The 22,609-nt window shown below is 34.2% G+C and overlaps 1 protein-coding gene and 1 long non-coding RNA gene across 2 annotated transcripts in view; one reads left to right on the top strand and one right to left on the bottom strand.

Moving 5' to 3' along the window:
• The window catches only part of LOC106870311 (atrial natriuretic peptide receptor 1), a 142,244-nt gene that overhangs the window by 24,113 nt on the left and 95,522 nt on the right, over window positions 1-22,609 (bottom strand). The window contains exons 20-23 of the mRNA XM_089364958.1: window positions 21,674-21,863; window positions 12,909-12,992; window positions 7,964-8,058; window positions 1,937-2,013 (exon numbers count right to left, since the gene is read on the bottom strand). Coding sequence (XP_089221084.1) covers window positions 1,937-2,013; window positions 7,964-8,058; window positions 12,909-12,992; window positions 21,674-21,863 — 446 coding nt within the window. The remainder of the gene's footprint in view (window positions 1-1,936; window positions 2,014-7,963; window positions 8,059-12,908; window positions 12,993-21,673; window positions 21,864-22,609) is intronic.
• LOC128249621 (uncharacterized) lies at window positions 1,500-3,369 on the top strand. The gene is made up of 2 exons (XR_008265737.2): window positions 1,500-1,592; window positions 3,196-3,369. It is a non-coding gene; the product is annotated as an uncharacterized LOC128249621 (long non-coding RNA).

Genomic DNA, 22,609 nt, shown 5'->3' with positions numbered 1-22,609 from the left:
GTAGGTAGCACATAAAAGCACCCCTTACACTCTTGGAGTGGATGGTGTTAGGAAGGGCATCCAGCCATAGAAAGCATGCCAAATCAGACTGGAGTCTGGTGCAGCCTTCCAGCTTGCCAGCCCTGGTCAAACCGTCCAACCCAGACCAGTGTGGATAATGGACGTTAAAGGATGACGATTATGATGACCTCAGACCATTTTATCCACTGAATCTGGGTTCCATGTGGCATAGAATTACATCATCATCATCATCATCATCATCACTGTCGTCGTTGTCGTCATCGTCCATCACCCCCCGCCCATCATTATCATCATCAGCATCATCATTGTTGTTCTTATCATTGTCGTTGTCATCACTGTCACTGCAGCTGACAACATCACCACTACCAAAGCCAACACCTTTACGACCACCAAAGCCATAATCACTTTCACCACCACAACCAACACCACCACAACTACCATCAACATCATCACAACCACAACCACTAACACCACCACAACCAACACTACCACCACCACCACCACCACCAACACCACCACTAACACCACAACCACAGCTACTGCCACAACCACTTTCATCACCATCATTATTATTGTCTTTATTTTAAGGTATATCATTTTCATGTTGGATTAATTAGGACATGTCTCTATCATGTCATATTACAAATCATTTTGATGTATTTCATCTGTGAATCCTGACATCCAAGGTTCTAACCTCAGGTCTTTCTTAAACGATCACATTCAAAGCAGTATGTCTATTGAACTCAATAACAATTTGTTTTTTTTCACTAATGACAACAGTAATAGCAACTCAGCTTTGGTAGACTCAATACTATTGAGGAATGGAAAAAAATTCTGGAAGGAAATTATCAGGTTGCATTATCACTTTTTCATTATTTTCATTATTGCTTATATGTCAAAGAATATTGACTCTTTGTACTTACACATACACATACACGCATACATGCTCTCTCTCTTTCTCATACACACGCACGCTCTCACACATACATACACACATGCTCTCTCTTTCTCTCTTATGCACACTCTCACACATACACACACACACACAAACATACAAACACACATACACACATACACTCTCTCTCATAAACACACACACGCATACACACACACACACATACTATGCATCTATTGAAATGATAGACAAAACCTTTACTAATCAAAAATTTTCTGCATCTTTTATAATGGAATAGTAAACGGGCTGTTGTAGCATTCATGCCTTTATCGAAAGATAAACATAAGATAGTTTGAAACTGAAAATCAAAGCTTTCTCTGAGACCCACCACAGTATTATAAACATGATTATAATTTGGTAAGTGCCAAAGCACAAAACTTCCAGCCCTCGAATCATTCTGTAACTTGTGCCAATTAACAAATAATTCTTTTTTAATTTTAGCACAAGGCCAGCAATTTTTGAAGGCAGTAGGAAATCAATGACATTGAACCCAGTGTTGATTGATACTTACTTTATCAACCCTAAAAGGATGGAAAGTAAAGTTGACCTCGGTGCCATTTAATCTCAGAGCATAAAGACACAGAAGAAACTGTCACTTTACATTCTGTCCAGCATGGTAACAAATCTGTCAGCACACTGCCTTTTCCATCATCATCATCATCATCATCATCATCATGTTTATCATCATCATCATCATCATGTTTATCATCATCATCATCATCGTCGTCGTCGTCGTTGTTGTCATCATCATCATGTTTAATATTTTCTTTCCATGCTGGCATGGGTCGGACGGTTTGACAGGAGCTAGCCAGGCAGAAGCCCGCACCATACTTCTGTGTCTTTTTTGGCATAAGGGTACATATATTCTCTGTTTGCATCAGAAAATCTACTTTATAATTACTTCATTTAAGCTAATTAATCACCTTATACATAGAAATTATGAACATGTCATTTACTTACAATTCTGAAACCAATGGAAGCTGCTGGCTAAATCCTCGTTTGCCATTCAACCAGTAAGTTTGCATTAAACCTTTACCCTGAAAGGATATCAAAAAAAAAAAAAAATTAGAGATGGTATTTAACAAATCTTGATCTATTCTTTATAAATTATCCTTAATTAACATACCACAGAGGGCAGGGTTGAGTTGAAAGGTATTATTTACATAAACAGGGTAAATAGATAAGTACAGGAACCAGTGTATAGATAAATAGAGTAACTGTTGTTGTCTTTTAGTGCCAGGAAGTCAGTCCTGATCCAAACAGACCTATAATCAGATATTCTGTGACCATTACATCTTATAAGCAGACAATGTATCTAGAACTATATTAATCAATGCATTCTTTAATTTTTCAAAGACAAATAAGTGTGATTTGAAGGAAGTTTGGCTGTTATTTCTAGACAGGTTGAGTGACTATGTGGAAGCTTGTACTTTGAGTACAATAACAATGTAATTGTTATTGTTGTTATTGTTGTTGTTGATGTTGTTATTGTTATATAGCCCTAGGTCAGCTCAGATGAACTTGATTTATAATCAAAGGTGTTCCACTCATGACCTTCCTTTCTTTTTCGTATGAGCAAGAGACCCAGGACTATGATATTTTTTAAGGCTGTAGGATACGGTTTGAGGGAAATTTGGATGTTATTGCTACATGATCAAGCAACCACATAGAAACATTTTAAAAGATGCAGAATTTTTATACCTGAATTGCTATAGAAATACTGGTATAAAACAGAAATACATTGATATAAAACAGAAATAAATTGATATAAAACAGAAATATAGGTATTAAACAAAAACATACTGGTATAAAACAGAACTGAACTGGCATGAAATAGAAATGCGCTAGCATAAAACAAATATATTAACATAGAAGAGAAATGATTGGCAAAATAGAAATACATTGACATAAAACAGAAATGACCAACATAAAGCAGAAATGAATTGAGATAAAACAATTGAACTCATGAAATATAAACAGCTTACATTATTTACATTATTTACATTTGACGGATATTTGTCCTCATCTTGTTTGTTGTTAACACTACGTTTCGGCTGATATACCCTCCAGCCTTCATCAGGTGTCTTGGAGAAATTTCGAACTTCGGTTCTCATCCTAAAGTATTTTTCGATGTTGTTGTTGTTGTTGTTGTTATTATTATTATTATTATTATTATTATTATTATTATTATTATTATTATTATTATTATTATTATTCAGGTCACTGCTTGGAATCGAACTTGGAATCTTGGGGTTAGTAGCTCGTGCTCTTAACCACTACGCTATATACCCGTTGAATGAAACAAAAACAGGCAGAACATGCTTTGACATACACACATTTACCATTCTCACCCTGTTAGTTTGCTCAATAAACGGCTTGCCAAGAAACATTAACCCTTTTGTTACCATATTTCTGTTACAATTTTCTGTGTTTCTTTCAATTAATTTTAAATACAACCAAAGATTTAGTAAAATAACTTTGTTATCAATAGCTAGTGCTAGGAACACAAATAGTGACTAAGGTTTGGTGGAAGATTTTAATTCAAAACTTTTGAAAACAAGACATTTGTACTCAGAGCCAGAGGCCGTCTCAGGAGGGTTGGTATCAAAAGGGTTAAGTAGAAATAAACTAATATGAAACACCAAGAAAATAATATCAAGCATTGACTAGCTGATATAAAACTGAAAACAATTATATGGATGAGAATCTAAGGGGAAATATAAATCTAACTGATATGATCTCATAAAAGACAGAAATCAAATGACAAAACAGAATAGAAAATATCTACGAAAACTGTTTGAAATTCACATAAAATTAAAATTGACCTGAAAGACAGATAAACTCATTAAAAACAGAAATAAAGTGAATGAAACAAAAACAGGCAGAACATGCTTTGACATATACACATTCACCATTCTCACCCTGTTAGTTTGCTCAATAAAAATGTAAAACAGTTACCATGGTAACAGCAAAAGAAGAAACAGTTTCAGGCCATGTCATTAACAGCAATTAATAGTTATTATTTCTTATAATGAGAGCAATTGTAATGAGCTGTAGCAGCAAATAACTGATTATAGAATTGGGCAAGTGATTCAAAATGTCACAAACAAAAACAATATTTTGATGGAATTTATCTCATTTATTTCTTTGCTTTTCTTAAATGTTATTTAATGTATCAAGTAGAAGTTGCCATGTTGCTGGACAAAGCTTTTAGCATTTATAAAAAGATTATTACTTGACATAGTTTTTTTTACATCTGCTGTGTAATATAATATAATGAAGTATTTGAACTACTATCTAAGACTCCAAGTAGTTAACTGGTCATATCACAGTGAAAAGATTCGTCTTCACCCAATCATCATCATCATCATCATTTGAACTGACTCTCTGTTCATTATGATGACGAGAGTGCCAATTGATCTGATCAACGGAACAGCCTGCTCGTGGAATTAAGGTGCAAGTGACTGAACATTCCACAGACAGACATACCCTTAACATAGTTCCCAGAGAGATTCAATGTGACACAGAATGTGACAAGGTTGGGCTACAAACCTAATTAGTACTTAAATGAATGTCTGCTTGTGAAACCTAGATTCTGTAAGTACTTCCATGTTGAAGATAGTGGACTGACTGAGTTGTGAGAGCACTAGACCAGTGCTCCGCAACCCTTTTTTCACTTATGGTACACTTATATACTTTTCACTTTTCAGCAGCACACCTGAACTAAAAATATAACTTAAAATATAGGGAAAAATATTATATTCAGATTACATTGCAGCAGACTTAGCATCGTCTTATTGTACACCAGTGTGCCATGGTATACTGGTTGCAGAGCACGTCACTAGACGAAATGCCTTGTAACAATTATAGTTGTAGCCACTTATGTTTTGAATTAAAATCCTACCATTTTGTTTCATTTTTGTGACAGTATATTTCTGTTTCATGTCAGTATATTTCTGTTTTACATAAGTCTTTTTGCTATCTTACATAATTTCATTCCCATTTCATGCCAGTTCATTTCTTCATTTAAGTCTTGTTCTAAGTTTATTGGTATTATTCTTGTTTGCTGTTAATTCATTTTGTTTGATATTTTATTATTTTGGACTAGAGTATCTGAGTTGTCAGTTATGACTGGGTATTTTACTAAACTTGGTGAAGATTACAACATTTTGGTTTGTATGTATGAATATTCAATTTTTCCAACTGGTGGTATTGTTGAAAAATGTACATGAAAGTTACTAATGAGGCTATGAGAATGTAAATACAAATGCCAAAATAACAGGAAAATAAGAAAATTATATTTATCACTCCTCAAATATTATACAGGTTTGATTACTTTTAATAGGTACAAAACATTGTAGTCAATATGTTGTCATTCTACATTATGTTAATTTCTACAATAAATGTTTTGGCTAATTTCACAAATGTTGTAAATGTATGTGTATTCAAAACTACCAGAATATATATATATTTACACATGGAAACATAATTTTACAAACAGGTTAGATACATTTTTCTAAGAGTTTTCAAGGAACAGCAGGTTCATTTTATGCTGTGCATTTTTACAACATATTTGACATATTCTATCCAAAGCTACAAATGTACTTGATAAAGTATTCACCACATGCTAGCATGGAAAATAGACATTGAATTATGATGCTGACTGCAAAAGTTTCTAAAGAACTATATTTCTTGTATAGGCATGAAGAGGCACCAACACCACTTGGCCTTCTGAATTTTCAATCTGTAATTTCATGCTAATTCTGTTTATTTTTTTTTTATGCTCTGCTTAAATCAAGAAATAAATGCGTGCAGTGTAAGAAAAGAGTAAAGGTAAATACATGATAACTATCAGTAATTTGAATATAAAATGTAATAGTGTAATATAGTGGAATATATGAAGCAGAATAGTTAACAGTGGAATAAGTATAAATACAAATACATGCAATACATATTGATGACACATAGTATGTTATGTATGAGTTAATTAGATTTATTATTGAGAAAAAGGAGAAAAATGAACAGAATGAACTTTCTAAAACAAAAAACTAAACAGAACAACTGCAGCCTATGTCAAATAAATTAGAGCTCATGCTGGGTGATTTAGAAAGTAAATCATATAAAGTGGAACAAATTCAACAGCATCTAATGGTTAAGCATTACTCAGAAAAAAAGTATATATACAAATATATGTGTATTATATATATTCTTCTCTACTCTAGGCACAAGGCACGAAATTTTTGGGGAGGGAGCCAATTGATTAGATTGACCACAGTACGCAACTGGTACTTGACCCTGAAAGGTTGAAAGGCAAAGTCGACCTCAGCGGAATTTGAACTCAGAACATAAAGACAGATGAAATACCGCTAAGCATTTCATCTAGCATGCTAATGTTTCTGCCAGCTCACCACCTTGTGTAACATATACAGGGGTTGGGCAAAATAATGGAAACACCTTCAAATTTCAAACAAATTTATTTTAATATGGGGTAGGACCGCTTTTGGCAGTAATTACATCTTGAATTCTATGAAGTATGGACTTGTACAAAGTTTGAATTGTTCCCAAAAGAATTTTTGTCCATTCTTCAGCTAAAACAGTCTCCAGTTCTTGTAGTGATGATGGTGGAGGATATCGACTCCTTACTTGTTTTTTTAAAATGCACCGTAAATGTTCAATAATATTGAGATCTGGGGACTGTGGTGGCCAGATAAGATGTTCAACTTCACTAGAAAGTTCCTTGTGCCTTTCAGTAACAACTTTAGCTGTGTGAATTGGTGCATTATCATCCTGAAAGATTGTATTTCTCTCTGGAAACAGTTCTGCAACCATAGGATGAATTTGATCAGATAAAATGCTTAAATAGTCTTGACTATTAATTCTGCCATGAAGGGAAAACATTGAGCTGACAGATTTCCAAGATATAGCCCCCCTTCCCCAGATCATCACAGATCCTCCTCCATGTTTAACAATTGGAAGAAGGCAGTCAGGGTCAAATGCTTCTTTTGGCTGTTTCCACACGTATACTCGACCGGTGGTTGGAAATATGGTAAAGGATGACTCATCCAAGAAAATAGCATTCTTCCACTGCTCTAGGGACTAATTCGGTTGGTTTTTACTTCACTCTAAATGCTTTGCAACATTTGTTTTATGAAAGTAGTGGTTTGCTGATTGCAATCCAGCTTTGTGCAGTTCCCAGCAAACATTTTTCATGTAAACTGGGTTCTTGAGGTGGTCATTAAGCTCTGCAGTAATTTTGTGAGCTGTACTTTTGTGATTCTTTCTAACAATTCGCGTAAGAGTCCGACGGTCCCTATCTGAAAGTTTTGGTTTTCTTCCGGAGTTTTGTTTTGATGAGGAGGTTTTTCCCTCTTTCTCAAAGGCTGTCATTATTTTTGAGATATACCAAATATTTCAGCTGTTTTCATTACACTAGCACCTGCCATATGAGCACCAACAATTTGACCTCTTTGAAAGTCCAATAGATCTGTCATTTTAATGAATTTTAATTACCTTTTCTTATGATATATGAAAAGAAACAGCAATTTTAGCAAAACATATTAAGCAACTTATAATAAATCAAAAAACATAAAAATAAACAAGCTTTTGATGGTTATATAGCTATTTCAAAATTATGATGCTACGATGTTAAGTGTTTCCATTATTTTGTCCAGCCCCTGTATACTGATATGTTTCTGTTTTATGTGAATTCATTTCTGGTTTATTCCAATTCAATTCTTTTTTCATATTAGTCTATTCTCGTTTTATCTTTATCAAATATATTCTTGTTTTATGTCAATATATTTTTATATAATATTTTTCTATTAGATATATTTCTGTTTTAAGTAATTTCATTTCTGTTTTATATTTTATAACCAATCTTGTTTGGTTTCATGTCAGTTCAATATATTTTCTCTTTTTGCTTTCTTTTTGCTTCACAGCTATACCATGCTAGTGCATTCACTCAGTTGTTTATGAAATTTCACTTACCTTAATCATTGTTTTGCCTCGGCTAGAAATAATATAGTCAGCTGAGTTGTCAAGCAAGGAATTCTTCGTTGACTCTGTAATGTGAACTCTCATTCCTGAAAATGGACATCAACAAATATATTTTATTTATGTCAATGTATTTGCAAACATGTAAATTCAAGTGTGTGTGTGTATGTGTGCGTGTGTGTGTGTGTGTGTGTGTGCGTTTGAGTGCATATATATATATATATGTATGTATATATATATATGTATGTATGTATGTATGTATGTATATATGTATGTACCTATTCTATTGGTCTCTTTTGCTGAACCACTAAGTAACAGGGAATTAAACACACCAGTTGTCAAGCAGTGGTGGGAGACAAACAACACACACACAGACACAGACACACACACACACAGGCACATACACACACACACATATACAACAAGTAGAAAGATAAATTTTAATCAATTTGTAGATACTGAACAGTATATATACAAAGGATAAAATCCTTTTTTTCTTCACCAACAAAAACATTTGCCAGCAGCCAGCCATGAGGATCGAACTAACACCCCCTCCAATATCCAGTTGGAATGCTCTACCATTTAAGCTAAGCTACATACGATGCACTTCTTTCAGTTTTCTTCTACCAAATTCACTCATGAGTTTGTTAAAAATCCTTAAAATGTTGGATTATTATAACGCCCACTTCAATATACAGTATACTTAGTAAAGCCAGTAAAGACATGACTATCTCTGACCGCCAACTATGTACTCCACTACTTCATGTACTTCTCTTTACTTATAGTGACTAGGTTATGCCATTTGTCATGTGGGAAGAGTGTACCATTATTACCAATTCCTTAAAACATCTCCCCTTTTAAGATTTTCTTAGGAAGTATCATTTTATTTAACAATAATTTTTTTATTCACCCCCACCTTTTTTTGAGTTTTTTTTCCTTTACAATCTAATATTTTTCGTGCTTGGTATCTAGTTCAGGAACTCTGTACATTTTCTTTTCTTTTCACTTGTGCACCTGGGTTCAATGAAACACATCATACAACCATTCCATCGGTTCCTTCATCTTCTTTGGTCTGCTTTCCATGAATCTCTTTTTTAGTTGGTTCCTGTGTCTCTTTTGTATGTCTTTTCTACTTTTTATCCAGCACAGTATTGTCCCTATGCATTTGGTAATTATGCTACTTTCCCAACTCTCTTTTTTCCATTCTTATATACCCTCATAAACACCTTTTCACCAACTTTAAAGAATCTTGCTATGTCTTCCCCAGGTACTTTTTCTTTTCTTGCCAGGTAGCAATTTATCAAAGGCTGATTTTACTTCCCTTGCAAACATCAGCTCTGCTGGTGATCTCCCTGCTGGTGTTTTCAGATTTGGTGTCATACAGTACACTCTTAAAAATTGTTGTAGAGCTACCTCATCCATGACTTCCTTATTCAATATTCTTAGGGCTCTTTTGAAAGTATTGACAAAATGTTCTGCCTGTCCATTATATCTGGGATGGAATGGCACCATAGTTATATGTTCTACCACAAATATTTCACAAAATTTTTTAAATTTGCTAGACACAAATTGTGTTCCATTGTCAGACACTATCTTGTCTGAGATGCCAAATCTTGCAAACAATCCGTGTAAAAATTTATAACAGTTGAGGAGATTGGCTTTTTTACACTTACAAATTTCAGGCCATTTTGAGAAACTATCAACTACCACTAAGTAGTAAGAACCATTTAAAGGACCAATGATATCAATGTGTAGTTTCGACTACTGAACATCTACTTTTGAATAATGTTTGCTTTTTATTGTGGGCAATTTTTTATTTCGTTTTGGCTTACATACACATGTTCCACTCTTTTTTACTGCAATTTTTGCTTAAATCCCTCAGCTACATTCGAACCTTCAACTGAACCAACTATATTTCCACGAATAGTTCCATCCATTCTGTGCCCAATAAATTAAGTGAACTTTTTAACACATATATCTTTGCCTCTCTTGTTTGACCTCAAAATGTTACATTACATACGAATTCACCAAAAAAATATAACCTTTTTCCCGTAATGCCATGTGTTATCTTGTTCAATTTTTTATTGGACTCCTATATGCTAGAAATAGATGCCAAATCACCTAACCACGAAGAGTATGTTCTCAAGAAAAAAATTTCAGCAAGATGCCAGACTGTAAAAATGAGCAAGACAAATGAAAATATACAAAATAAAAAACGTTCTTGAGAACATACTCTTCGTGGTTAGGTGATTTGGCATCTATTTCTTGCATATAGGAGTTCACTTTTGGTGGTCATTCCTCTTAATTTTGTATGTAATATAATTTTAATCTTCAGATTTTTTTTTAAATGTTAGGCCACTGGTTTTAATTGATTAATATCAATTTCTACCTTCATTATTAAATTTTATATATATATATATATATATATATATATATATATATATAAACTTTCTCTCAGAACTATATCACATTATATATGTGTGTGTCTGTGTGCATATGTGTGTATGTATGTATGTGTGTGTGTGTGTGTGTATATATATATATAAACTTTCTCTCAGAACTGTATCACATTATATATATGTGTGTGTATGCGTGCGTGTATGTGTGTATGTATGTATGTATGTATGCATGTATGTGTGTGTGTGTGTGTGTGTGTGTGTGTGTGTGTGTGTGTGTGTGTGTGTGTGTGTGTGCGTGTGTGTAAATCATCATCATCATTCTAGGAATGAATCTTTCCTTTTATTTTTGCTTCCAATTCTAAAACATGTTCAGAAAGTGAATAGATTTTTTTGAATCAAACATTGTTGATGAAACAAAATTGCTTGAAGATATCTTTTGAATTTGATCAAATCTATTGCTAATATGATAGTATTGCCAATATGTACATGTACAACTGATCCTTTTGATCCTGATGCTTATATTGAAGAATTTCTTAATCCTAAACCAAATTTAGGCTACAGGTTCAAGAGAAAGATAGCAGAATTCATAATCAAAAAGGCTGTAACAACTACAGAAGGAAATAATATTTGTAAAAGAGCACATCAATTTTTACTCTGTTTTAATTAAAAACTCGAATTACATTTACTATAAAACTTTATTATACTGAAGAATATCAAATGATTTTCTGTAGAAAATACTTTGAGACATTTAAAAGAGCCATTTTTTCCTGTCTTAGAAGTAATGCATTTAAATGAAGAAGAAATTGCTTCAATTGAAATTCAATTTAATAGCATCCATTTAGTTAAATGGACAAATTTGTCTAACACTGATGCACTCTGGTTAGAAGTTTTGGATTAGAAAGCTACCAGTGGTGGAAATCCTTTTAGAGACGTTGCAAAATTTGCCATTAACCTATTAATATTGCCAAATTCAAATGCCGAGGTCGAACAGTTTTTCAGCAGCATGAGTAGAATCAAATCAAAACTGAAAAACAATATGCAGCTTCCTTTGCTTGGATCAATACTTTCTGTTACATACGGCCTAAAAAAATATGGAAAATGTCGCAAAATCTTCAACATTCCAAAAACTATATTCAACAAGATTGGGACTTTGGATGTATACAAAAGTCAAGACCCAGAGTCTGCAGTTGAACAAATCAGTGAAATTGAAGAAATTATTTCTCACTGCTGAATGTAATTAAAGAATGAAAATAAATAGGTAAATAAAAATGAATCTTTTACAATATAATTGGACTATTTCTAGGGAGCCTTCTAAGCATTTCAGAGCATCACTTTCTCATGTGCTCTTATTATATATTACTCTTGCACATTGGCATGTCAAACATTGCTAGGAATAACAGTCAAAACATTAAAATATACATGAATGAAGTTAACATTAAAACATTCATGAGCAAATTAAATATTTAAAAGCTACAAACAAGCAAACCAACGAGAGTTGCTAGAAATGACAGTCAAAACATTGTTTAATACACACAATTATTAGTTAAAAATTTCAAGAATGCAAGTTTGCAATACACTCTAGGATTTTATTAAAAAAAACTGGCTAGCACTGTGCTGTCAAAAACAACAGCTAATTGCAGTATTTTATATAAATATGGATGATAAATTAATACACTTGTCAATGTCCACACACATTCACATACTTCCCTTGTACACACATACGCACATATACTCATACAGAGTTGAAACGCAGTTTGATTTTTCTTTTCAGCATTGAATGTTCACCATCTCACCAGTTTTCCATCACCCTTTCCTTCCTTATTTATCTATCACCCTTCTTTTCTCATTCATATGTTGTGACAGAAAAAAGCACAAGAATATTATTATAGTTGAAGATTATCTTTCTTGTATCTTCCTCTTCTCCTTGTGCACATGCACGGCATCTTTCGTTACAATAGAAACAGAGTTTTTTGCCATGGTGATGTGTAAAACACTTGCTTCTGATTGGCTAAAATACCCAAATTTTGAAAATTTTAAAGGCTATTAATTTTTTAATTATGGATTTGTAGGGAAAATGAATTTCATTTTCATAATCAGTATACAAAACTTAATCCGTATACCAAATTTGAAAACAAATGGAACAACATTGTAAGCAGTGATGAAAACCACAAAGATCCCAGTGTTTTACTCCAATTCATATTGCCTTTATTTTCATAAAAAAAGTAGATAAATGAAAATAAAAATAAAAATAATAAAAGAAATGATAAAAACTTTTTAAAATTTTGTTGGCTGACTTATTAGAATTATCTCCCCTGGTTGTTGTTTTTCCCTTTTTTAAAAAATAAACTTCAAACATTCTCTCTCCTGATGGATTGCCTTCTAATTTTCTTGCATAAATTCATTTGATCCTAGTTTCTCAACTCATTATGTCACATATGTGAGATCCTACTCTGAGTGAATTTAGAATGTCAAGATGCCTGAAGTACTTTTTTTCTTTGCCATGTTGGGACAACTGAATTCTTACTACAAAAATGTCTTACCTTGTCCTGTAGATTCCATGCGTGAAGCTGTGTTGACAGTGTCTCCAAATAAACAATATCTCGGCATTCTGATACCAATGATTCCTTCAAAGAATCAAAGCATATTAAATTAAATGTATATTAATGAAGTATACTTTGATTATGCATATTTTAAAAGATTTATTATGCATCTTTTCCTCTCTTCTTCATAGAAATATCAAATGAAATTGAACTGATATAAAGAAATTACAAATAATAATAATTTCAGGACTAATGCCTATAATAGAAAGGATTGTTGTTGTTGTTATTATTATTATTATTATTATTATTATTATTATTATTATTATTATTATTATTATTATTATTATTATTATTATTATCATTAATATTATTATTATTGGTTGAACGATATTTCAACAGTAAGTCTGTCTTTGTCAAGTTCAAAATAAGAAGTGATATAAATTCAAAATTATAGAAATCTAAATTTAAAGTATGAACGAGAGCAACCAGTGTCCACATGCTGATGGAATGACATCATCAGTCTTTAAGTTTCAATCTTCTTCACTTTCATTTCTTAGAATGCATGAGGATAAATATGTTTGCGGGTTATTAACATCACACCCTGGAGGAATGAATAAAATGACAGGAGAATATCATCAAATTTATACAAAACTGTTTGATTAAATATTCTTTTTCCTTTTGTCTTTTTTCTTTCCTCATTTTTCCTGTCTTTTTTTCTGTCTTTTTCTTTTCGCCTGTTATAAAATTGAAACTTAAAGACAAATGATATCATTCCATCAATGTGTGGATGCTGGTTGCTCTTGTTCATACTTTAAATTAAATTTCTATAATTTTGAATTTTTATCACTTCTTATTTTGAGCTTGACAAAGACATACATACTGTTGAAATATCGTTCAACCAATAAAATATCTATTACAGTTGAATCACTCTCTTCATCTTGACTGTTTACCTTTGTGAAGAGTTACGTCAATCCTTTTAAAAATATTATTATTATTATTATTATTATTATTATTATTATTATTATTATTATTATTATTGTTATTATTTTATCTCTTTATCACAGGTTTTGTTGGAACTTCTGGAGTCTTGCATGCATAGTGGGCTTACTACCTGCAGCCTATGATAACATGCTATTTGTTCTTTTCAGCTATCTCATACTTTCCAGATTATTCTGGCCATGCCAAGGAGGCAAACCTTTTATAACAATTTCACTGGTCACTCTATTCCAATTTCCTTTATATTCTTCTCGGTGCCTTCTAATACTGTTCCCAAGGACCCAACAATAATTGGCACTATCTTCGGTATTTCGTACTTAAGTGGGTTGTATATATCTATCTTTCCATCTTCCTTCTTGACTATTCGTGGGTCGAAGGGGCATGCAACATCAACTATATAGCATATGTGATGCACCTTGTCCATCACCACTAGATCCAGTTTGTTATGCTCTTGCACCTGATCTGTTTGGATTGGGAAATCCCAGAGGATTTTGCTGGTCTCTGACACTTACACTCTCTGCAGTTTGTGCTCATATCAAGCCTTGCTTCTCCCTAGACCCCTCTTTTTGCAGTTTCTAATGTAACATTTTCACTACCTGATTGTGTCGCCACAACTTGTAGTTTTGGGCAACTCTAGGGCATTCGTTCATAATATGGGCAATGGTTTCATTCCCTCTATTGCAGATGCGGCACAGCAGAGACACTTGCTCATTTCTCAGGTTGACCCACCAGTTTGTGGCCACTATTATTATTATTATTATTATTATCACTATTATTATTATTATTATTATTATTATTATTATTATTATTATTATTATCATCATCATCATCATTTTGACCCCAATATTCAACTCATTTTATCAATCCCAAAAGGATGAAAGGCAAAGCCAACCAAGGTGGAATTTGAACTCAGAATGTAAAGACAGTTGAAATCCACTCAGCATTTTCCCCAGCATAGTATTGATTCTGCCAGCTCACTGCCTTAATAATAATAATAATAATAATAATAATAATAATAATAATAATAATAATAATAATAATAATAATAATAATAATAATAATAATAATAATGATGATGATGATGATGATGATGATGATGATGATGATGATTTCATTTATTTGCCATAAGAGCGAAAGATGAGCAGGACAATACAAAGACAGACATAAAGTGTGGGGGTTTACATATAATGAAATGATAAAAAAACAAAGACAAAGACAAAGACAAGCTGGCAGTATCATTAGCATGCCAAGCAAAATGTTTAGTGGTATTTCGTCTGTCTTCGTGTTTTGAGTTCAAACTCTACTGAGGTTGACTTTGCTTTTTATCCTTTCAGGGTTGATAAATTAAGTACTAATGAAACACTGGGGTTGATGCAACTGACTAGCCTGCTACCCCAAAGTTTCAGGCCTTGTGCCTATAGTAGAAAAGATTATTATTATCATTATCATTATTTTTATTATCATTGCCTTTGCACAGCTTCTAACGCTGGAGATGTACTACAGTGTCAGCTGTTTACTACCAGTGAACTAAGGTAACACCTCTTATTTTTCGAGCATCTTCTGGAATATTCGAGCAGTTCCAAGCAGTGCCGTTTTCTGCTAGTGCTCCACCTTATTGCAGCCCCTATTTGTTCCACGTACTTCTCGGGATTTTTGCTCACTGTTCCCAGGTCTCCCACTTTTATTGATACTACTGCTACCTCTTTCATCGACCACAATTGCTTAACTTCCTAAGCTAACCTGTCATATCTCTCGACTTTTCTTTCTTCCTTAGCGCATACCATGTTGTCAGCTGGTCATGCTATATCTATGATCCAGCGTAGTTTGTTTTCTTTCTCAATTAAGATTATGTCCAGCTTCCTATTCTCTATCTCATGGTTGCACTGAATCATAAAATCCTATAGGATCATAGCATTTCTATTTTTGACAATGCCTTCAGCTTTGTGGTCATACCAGTGTTTTGCTCTGTCAAGTCCATACTTGTTGCAAAGTGTCCAATGGACAAGCCTGGCTATATTGTTGTGATATCTCTTATATTCCTTCTGGGCTAGTGGTGTACATTGGCTGGTAATATGCCATATGGTTTCACCGTTTTGTCCATAGATTCTGTACTTATCACTTTCTGCTGTGTTGTCTATTCTGTATTTTATGTAGTTTATTCTTAGTGCTTTCTCTTGGGCAGCACAGATTAGAGCCTCCGTTTCTGGTTTTAAATCACTTTTAGTCATCCACAGCCATCTTTTTTCTATGTCTGTCTTATCTTCAACATCTCTATGAAATTGACCATGCATTCTTTTCTTTACCCACCTATTTTCAGTTTCATTCATTTTCAATTTCTTGTAGTTGCAATCTTTCATCCTACACAAGTCTGACCTTCTTACTTCTAATAATAGTGATTCTGTGGCAGTTTTTACATACCATGCTATGTTGTTTTCTTATTTCTTTACTGCCCACAAGGGGCTACACACAGAGGAGACAAACAAGGACAGACAAACGGATTAAGTCGATTATATTGACCCCAGTGCGTAAATGGTACATATTTAATTGACCCCGAAAGGATGAAAGGCAAAGTCGACCTCAGTGGAATTTGAACTCAAAACGTAACGGCAGACGAAATACTGCTAAGCATTTCGCCTGGCATGCTAACGTTGCTGCCTTATGTTGTTTTCTTCTGCTCTAATGCTGTGTTTGCATCCAATAAGTCCTCTTCTCCCTCTTTTTCTTGGTACATACACTCTGTGTCACTTTTGGGGTGGAGTGACCTATTTCTAGTTAGCAACTTCCATGTCTTTCTGTCTAAGCTGTTTAGTTCGTCTACTGTCCATGCGATTACTCCTGCTCCATATCTAAGGAGTGAAACCGCCCAGGTGTTGATAGCTTCAATCTTATTCCGTCCGTTTAATTTTGACTTAAGGATCAGTCTCAGTCTGCGCAAGTGCTCCACCTTAAATTTTTCTGTCATTTCTTTCTCCATCAATTTATCCATTTCCAAAATCCCTAAGTACTTATAGGCCGTCTCTTCTATCTGCTTCATAACCTCCCCTGATGGTATCTTTAGCCCGTCCATACATTATTATTATTATTATTATTATTATTATTATTATTATTATTATTATTATTATTATTATTACTATTATTAATATGGTGGTGGATTGGAAGAATCTTTAAAACATTGGAAGATATGTCTTGTGATAATTATTCTGACTTTTTAAACAGAGTGTTCAAATCTTGCTGAGCTCAGCTTTGCCTTTCATTCCTCTGGGGTTGAGGAAATGTAGCACCAGTCAAGTACTCAGGTCAATGTTATTGACCAACTCTCTCTCACCAAAATTGGTGGCCTTGTGTCTAAATTAGAAACAATTATTGCTATTATTGATTTATATAACAATCCTCCAGGAAATTAAAAAAAACGAAAGAAAAAAATTGTAAAAAGGAAAAAGAAAAAGAAAAAGAGAGTAAAAAGGAAAAAAACAAAAACAAAGAAAGAGAGAGTTAAAAAAAAGGAATGAAAATTAATACAGAAAAGAAAGGAAGAAAGAAAGAAAGAAGATGAAGACAAAGAAGGTGAAGAAAGAAAAGAAATTATTTTAGAAAATATATAAAGCAAAAAAGGAGAGAAATTAGTTTTAAAAATATATAAAGAAAAAGAAAGGAAGAAACAAAAAAAGAAAATAAGTAATCAAGGGAAAAATATATAAAGGAGAAATAAAAATCATATCATCGTAGTCTTGTCTACCTTGGAAGCTTTTTTAATTTTGTAACATCAAATAATGATTGCTTTTTCTTTTTTTATAATGAGTTTCTGAGTAAAAGCTTTTTGCTGTTGAGATCAGAAGAAAGTTAATGGTATGAAGTTTTTTCCTTATAAGTGAGTTAATTATATAAGAGTGTCCGTATTAGCTCTCAGTTTGAAACTAGCAGCAAAGAATTTACAATTTTACATTATTGTTGTTCCATTTAGGCCGACCTTCCAATTATATAATTGGTATGTCTTCCGAAAATCGCTCTCAGACCAAGAATATTGGTATCGGTCAGTTCACTATCACATGGTTATTCCAGAAAATAAAATAAAACAGAATCAAAGATAAAATTATAACAACAATAACAATAACACAGCAGCAGCAGCAGCAGCAGCAGCAGTAGTAGTCAGCAGCAGCAGCAGCAGTAGTGGCAGCAACAGCAGCAGCATCAGTGGCAGCAGCAGCAGCAGCAGTGGCAGCAGCAGCAGCAGTGGCAGCAGCAGCAGCAGGGGTTGGCAATAATAATAACCATAATTTTCATGCTATCTTTTGAAAAGGAACTTATGAATACTCTTGAGTCATTTCTTCCAAATTTCTATTGATTTTCATGTAGGTTCTTGTGATTTCCAAATTTCTTTTCTCATACTATTTTTATTCTCTCTTTCCACCAAATTCCATTAATTTCCAAATCTTCAGTCTGTAGAAATTGCATATACTAACTTCTTAGAACTCTAAGAAAAATTCCCTTTATCTTCTTTCTGTAATTCCATTCAGATCTTCCTTTTATTGCCATCAACTCTTAGAATTCAACCAGTTCTGTAAATGGCCCATAACTGCAGATACTCAATACTGAATAGCAAATATAATTGGTAAAGTTGGCTTTATAATCATGATTCTAGAATCACCCCAATTGTGCAGCACCTTGAGCAAATTTCTCAACTGCCACAACTTGAAATTGACCTGAAATGTGGTGAGTGAAATTTTGAGTAGACATAAAATGTGTGGAGTTCAGTCAAATAGACTTCACATTGGTTGACAGACTTAATCCATCATCCAGCTTAGTGTTTCTTCTTGATCCTCAGAGGCATTTAGTGGAGTCCAAAGCAAGCATTGTGAACAATCTCTGGTCTGAAGACAGAGGCACTTCTTTCTTCAGTATCTACCAATCAATTGACATTCTCTCTCTCTCTCTCTCTCTCTCTCTCTCTCTCTCTCTCTCTCTCTCTCTCTCTCTCTCACTCTCTCTCTCTCTCTCTCTCTCTCTCCCTCTACCTCTCTCTCTCTCCCACTACACCCCCCTCTCGCTCTCTCTCTCTCTCTCTCTCTCCCTCTACCCCTCTCTCTCCCACTACACCCCCTCTCTCTCTCTCTCTCTCTCCCTCTACCTCTCTCTCTCCCACTACACCCCCCTCTCTCTCTCCTTCATCAATATTGAAATTCTTGTAAAAATGTCATTGGCACTGTTCCACCTCCTCTAATTAAAACAAACTTTTCATATTCTTTCATTGATGCATTTTAATAATTAATTTGTCAAATTAAGGGCATGTTCTTATTAAGCTACATTTAATTATGGTCAGTTAAGTGTCTCAGGTTAGTAGAACTGTCATCACACTGGGCAAAAAGTTTTTTGTGACATTTCTTTCAGCTCTTTTTACAATCTGAGTTCAAATCCCACAGAAGTTGACTTAGCCTTTCATCCTTCCACCAGGGTCAATGTAGCTGATTTATCCCCACCCATCAAAATTGTGCCAAAATTAGAAGGAATTATGATATATTAACAAATATGTTGGGAAATCTTGAACAAATTTCAGTTTTCTAAAAGAAACTTGTAAAAAGCTGCCTCTTTTCCTGAATCAGTTTTGGGGCTCGTTTTTAGGAAGAGGATGTGTGTATGTGTACGAGTACATGGGTGTGTGTGTGTGTGTGTGTGTGTGTGTGTGTGAGTATGTGTGTGTGTATGTATGTGTATGAGTATTTGTGCGTATGTGTAGGAGTATGTGTGTGTATCTGTGAGTATATGTGTGTGTGTGTATGTGTATGTGTGCGTATGAGTATGTGAGTGTGTGTGTATGTTTATGAGTCTGTGCGTGTATGTATATGAGTATGAATATGTGTGTATGTGTAAGAGTGTGTGTGTGTACATGTATATGTGTGTGTATGAGTACATGCATGTGTCTATGAGCATGTGTGTGTGTCTATGGATATATGTATATGTGTATGAGTATGTGTGTATATGAGTATGTGTGTGTATGTGTATGAGATATATGTGTGTATATGTATGTGTATGTGTGTGTGCATATGTTGTGGAGATGCATGGCTTAGTGGTTAGGATATTTTCGCTCACAGCAACACACTTTATTCCACATTGTTCCAGTCCACTCATCTGGCAAAAATGATTTGTACCTGTAATTCAAAAAGGGCCAGCCTCATCACATTCTGTATCACACTGAATCTACCTAAGATCCATGTTAAAGGTATGCATGTCTGTAGAGTACTCAGCCACTTGCACGTTATTTTTCAAAAGCTGGCTGTTCCGTTGATCAAATCGACTGGAACACACATTGCCGTAACCAACAAGGTGTCAGTTGTATATATGTTGGTATATGTACGTAGGTGCGTGCTGACAGTAATATAGTGGACTGCACATAGATAATATCGATGTGACGGTAGGGTGTGCTGGCAGAATCGTTAGCACGCCAGGTAAAATGCTTAATGGTATTTTGTATGTCTTTACATTCTGAGTTCAAATTCCACCGAGGTCGACTTTGCCTTTCATCCTTTCGCGGGTCAATTAAATAAATACCAGTTATGCACTAGGGTCGATGTAATCGACTTAATCCCTTTGTCTGTACTTGTTTGTCCCCTCTATGTTTAGCCCCCTATGGGCAATAAAGAAATAAATATCAATGTAACAGTAGCATACTTCAAAAATTGAGTTACTTCCATTGTCATCAGAGCCTCGTAGTTGGAGTTAGGGTTTTGGGCATGGTTAGTTCAACTAGCCCCTTGTATGTTAGCACAGACGCTAACCCTTGCTAATTCCATTGTATGTTGATGCAGATTGTTTATCAAATACATTTACACTGTACTTGACTGGTACTCCAATTTATCTGCTCCAATTTATATCTACACATACTCACACACACACACACACACACACACACGCGCACACACACACATTCATACACACACATACTCAAACACATATACACACACATACTTATACACACACACAGACCACTCCTACACATACAAATACTCATGCACATACATACACATACTCACACACACACATACACACACACACACACACACACACGGACACACACACACTCTCACACACACAGACACACACGTACTCATACACATACACACATCCTCTTCCTAGAAATGGACCCCAAAACTGATTCAGAAAAAGAGGGAGCTTTTTACAAGTTTCTTTTTGAAAACTGAAATTTATTCAAGATTTGTTCAGTGAAGGTTAAACCCAGAACATAAAAAAATACAACAAATACTTACAAAAATATTTGACTCAAATCATTCTACCAAATACGCAAACCTTTCTTCCTTAACCGAATTTTCTTCCATTTTAATAAATTTGAATTCTTTATATTTTATATGGTAGCAAACTACTGCGTGCAGCATTACAGTTTTGTGTATAACAATATGCAGTACTGTGTAGTACAATAAGAGACCTTCTAACTGTGCAAAACATTCTCACATTTTAACTGATATGGTGGAATACCATTAGAACAAGAGAAATCACTGAACACTATACAATTTCGCCACTGCCACCGCTGCCACCACCACTACCATCACTACCACCATTACCAACAGCATCCTCATCGCCATAACTATCATTGCCGTCATCACCATGAACACTGCTGCTGCCTCCGCCACTGCTGCTGCCGCCAATACCACCACCACAACCCCCACCACCACCACCACCAACACCACCACCACCACCACCACCACCACCATTATTAGAAAAAGTGTAATTAATATAAAGGAAAAAAATATATGTCTTACCTGCACAACAAGGACCAGTATGAAGCCCAATGCGGACCTGTAGTTTATGGTTTGGCATGTGTGCCACTTTGAAAGATAACATTGCGCTAACCACAAATAATGACATATCGGCGATTTCACTCGAGTGTCTATTTCCATTCCTGTGAGGTAGTCCACTGGCAACTAAATAAGCGTCACCAATAATTTCCACCTGAAGAAATTAAAGAACATTATCAGAAAACTATGGAAGTATAAATCAGGATTACTAACCAATTTATCATTCTCTCTAAAATATTAGGAATTACATACATCTCTTTGACTTGCAACAAAAATATTTTTAAAAATATTAACTCTAACATTTAAGCTGGCCATATCCAGCCCAACCTGTTTAATGTTCAAACCAGCCAGATTTGGCCTCTTATAACTATCCTGTAATGTCAGTCTAGAAATAAACAATAATGTTACTGAAATCTGGAAGCCATGAGGTAATGCATGTTTAATTGAAAACGACATGAATAAATAACCATTACATTTGACAGAGTGATTTGAATGCCAAAGGATTAAAGAAAGCAAAATGATTAATAAAAGCATACTTAGACCATAGGTACCACATTTAGCCTCCAGAAAAAAATAACATCAAGGCGTATAATCAATACATTAGATCTATCATGGACTATAATGGTCCTACCTGGATACTCTATCTCCCCACTGCACACTCCACTATAAACTACAAAGGACATACCTACACAACATATCATAATAGGTTATACACAGTCCACACCCTGAGATTATACAATGCAACAAAATAGAAATACTAAATGTGTGAAAGACCACCTGGAGATATGACAGACACAGTATGTTTCCATGGTAAGTTTCAGTCTTGCCACGATGCATGATAAGCATCAAGACACATTATACAGACACATCCAGACACATTGTATACATATAACTCTTCAG

Source organism: Octopus bimaculoides, chromosome Z (genome assembly GCF_046866305.1).
Source record: "Octopus bimaculoides isolate indiv1 chromosome Z, ASM4686630v1, whole genome shotgun sequence".
Taxonomy (NCBI): Eukaryota; Metazoa; Mollusca; class Cephalopoda; order Octopoda; family Octopodidae; genus Octopus; species Octopus bimaculoides.
Note: the sequence above shows the minus strand (reverse complement) of the source record. Positions and strands in the feature narration are given on the sequence as shown.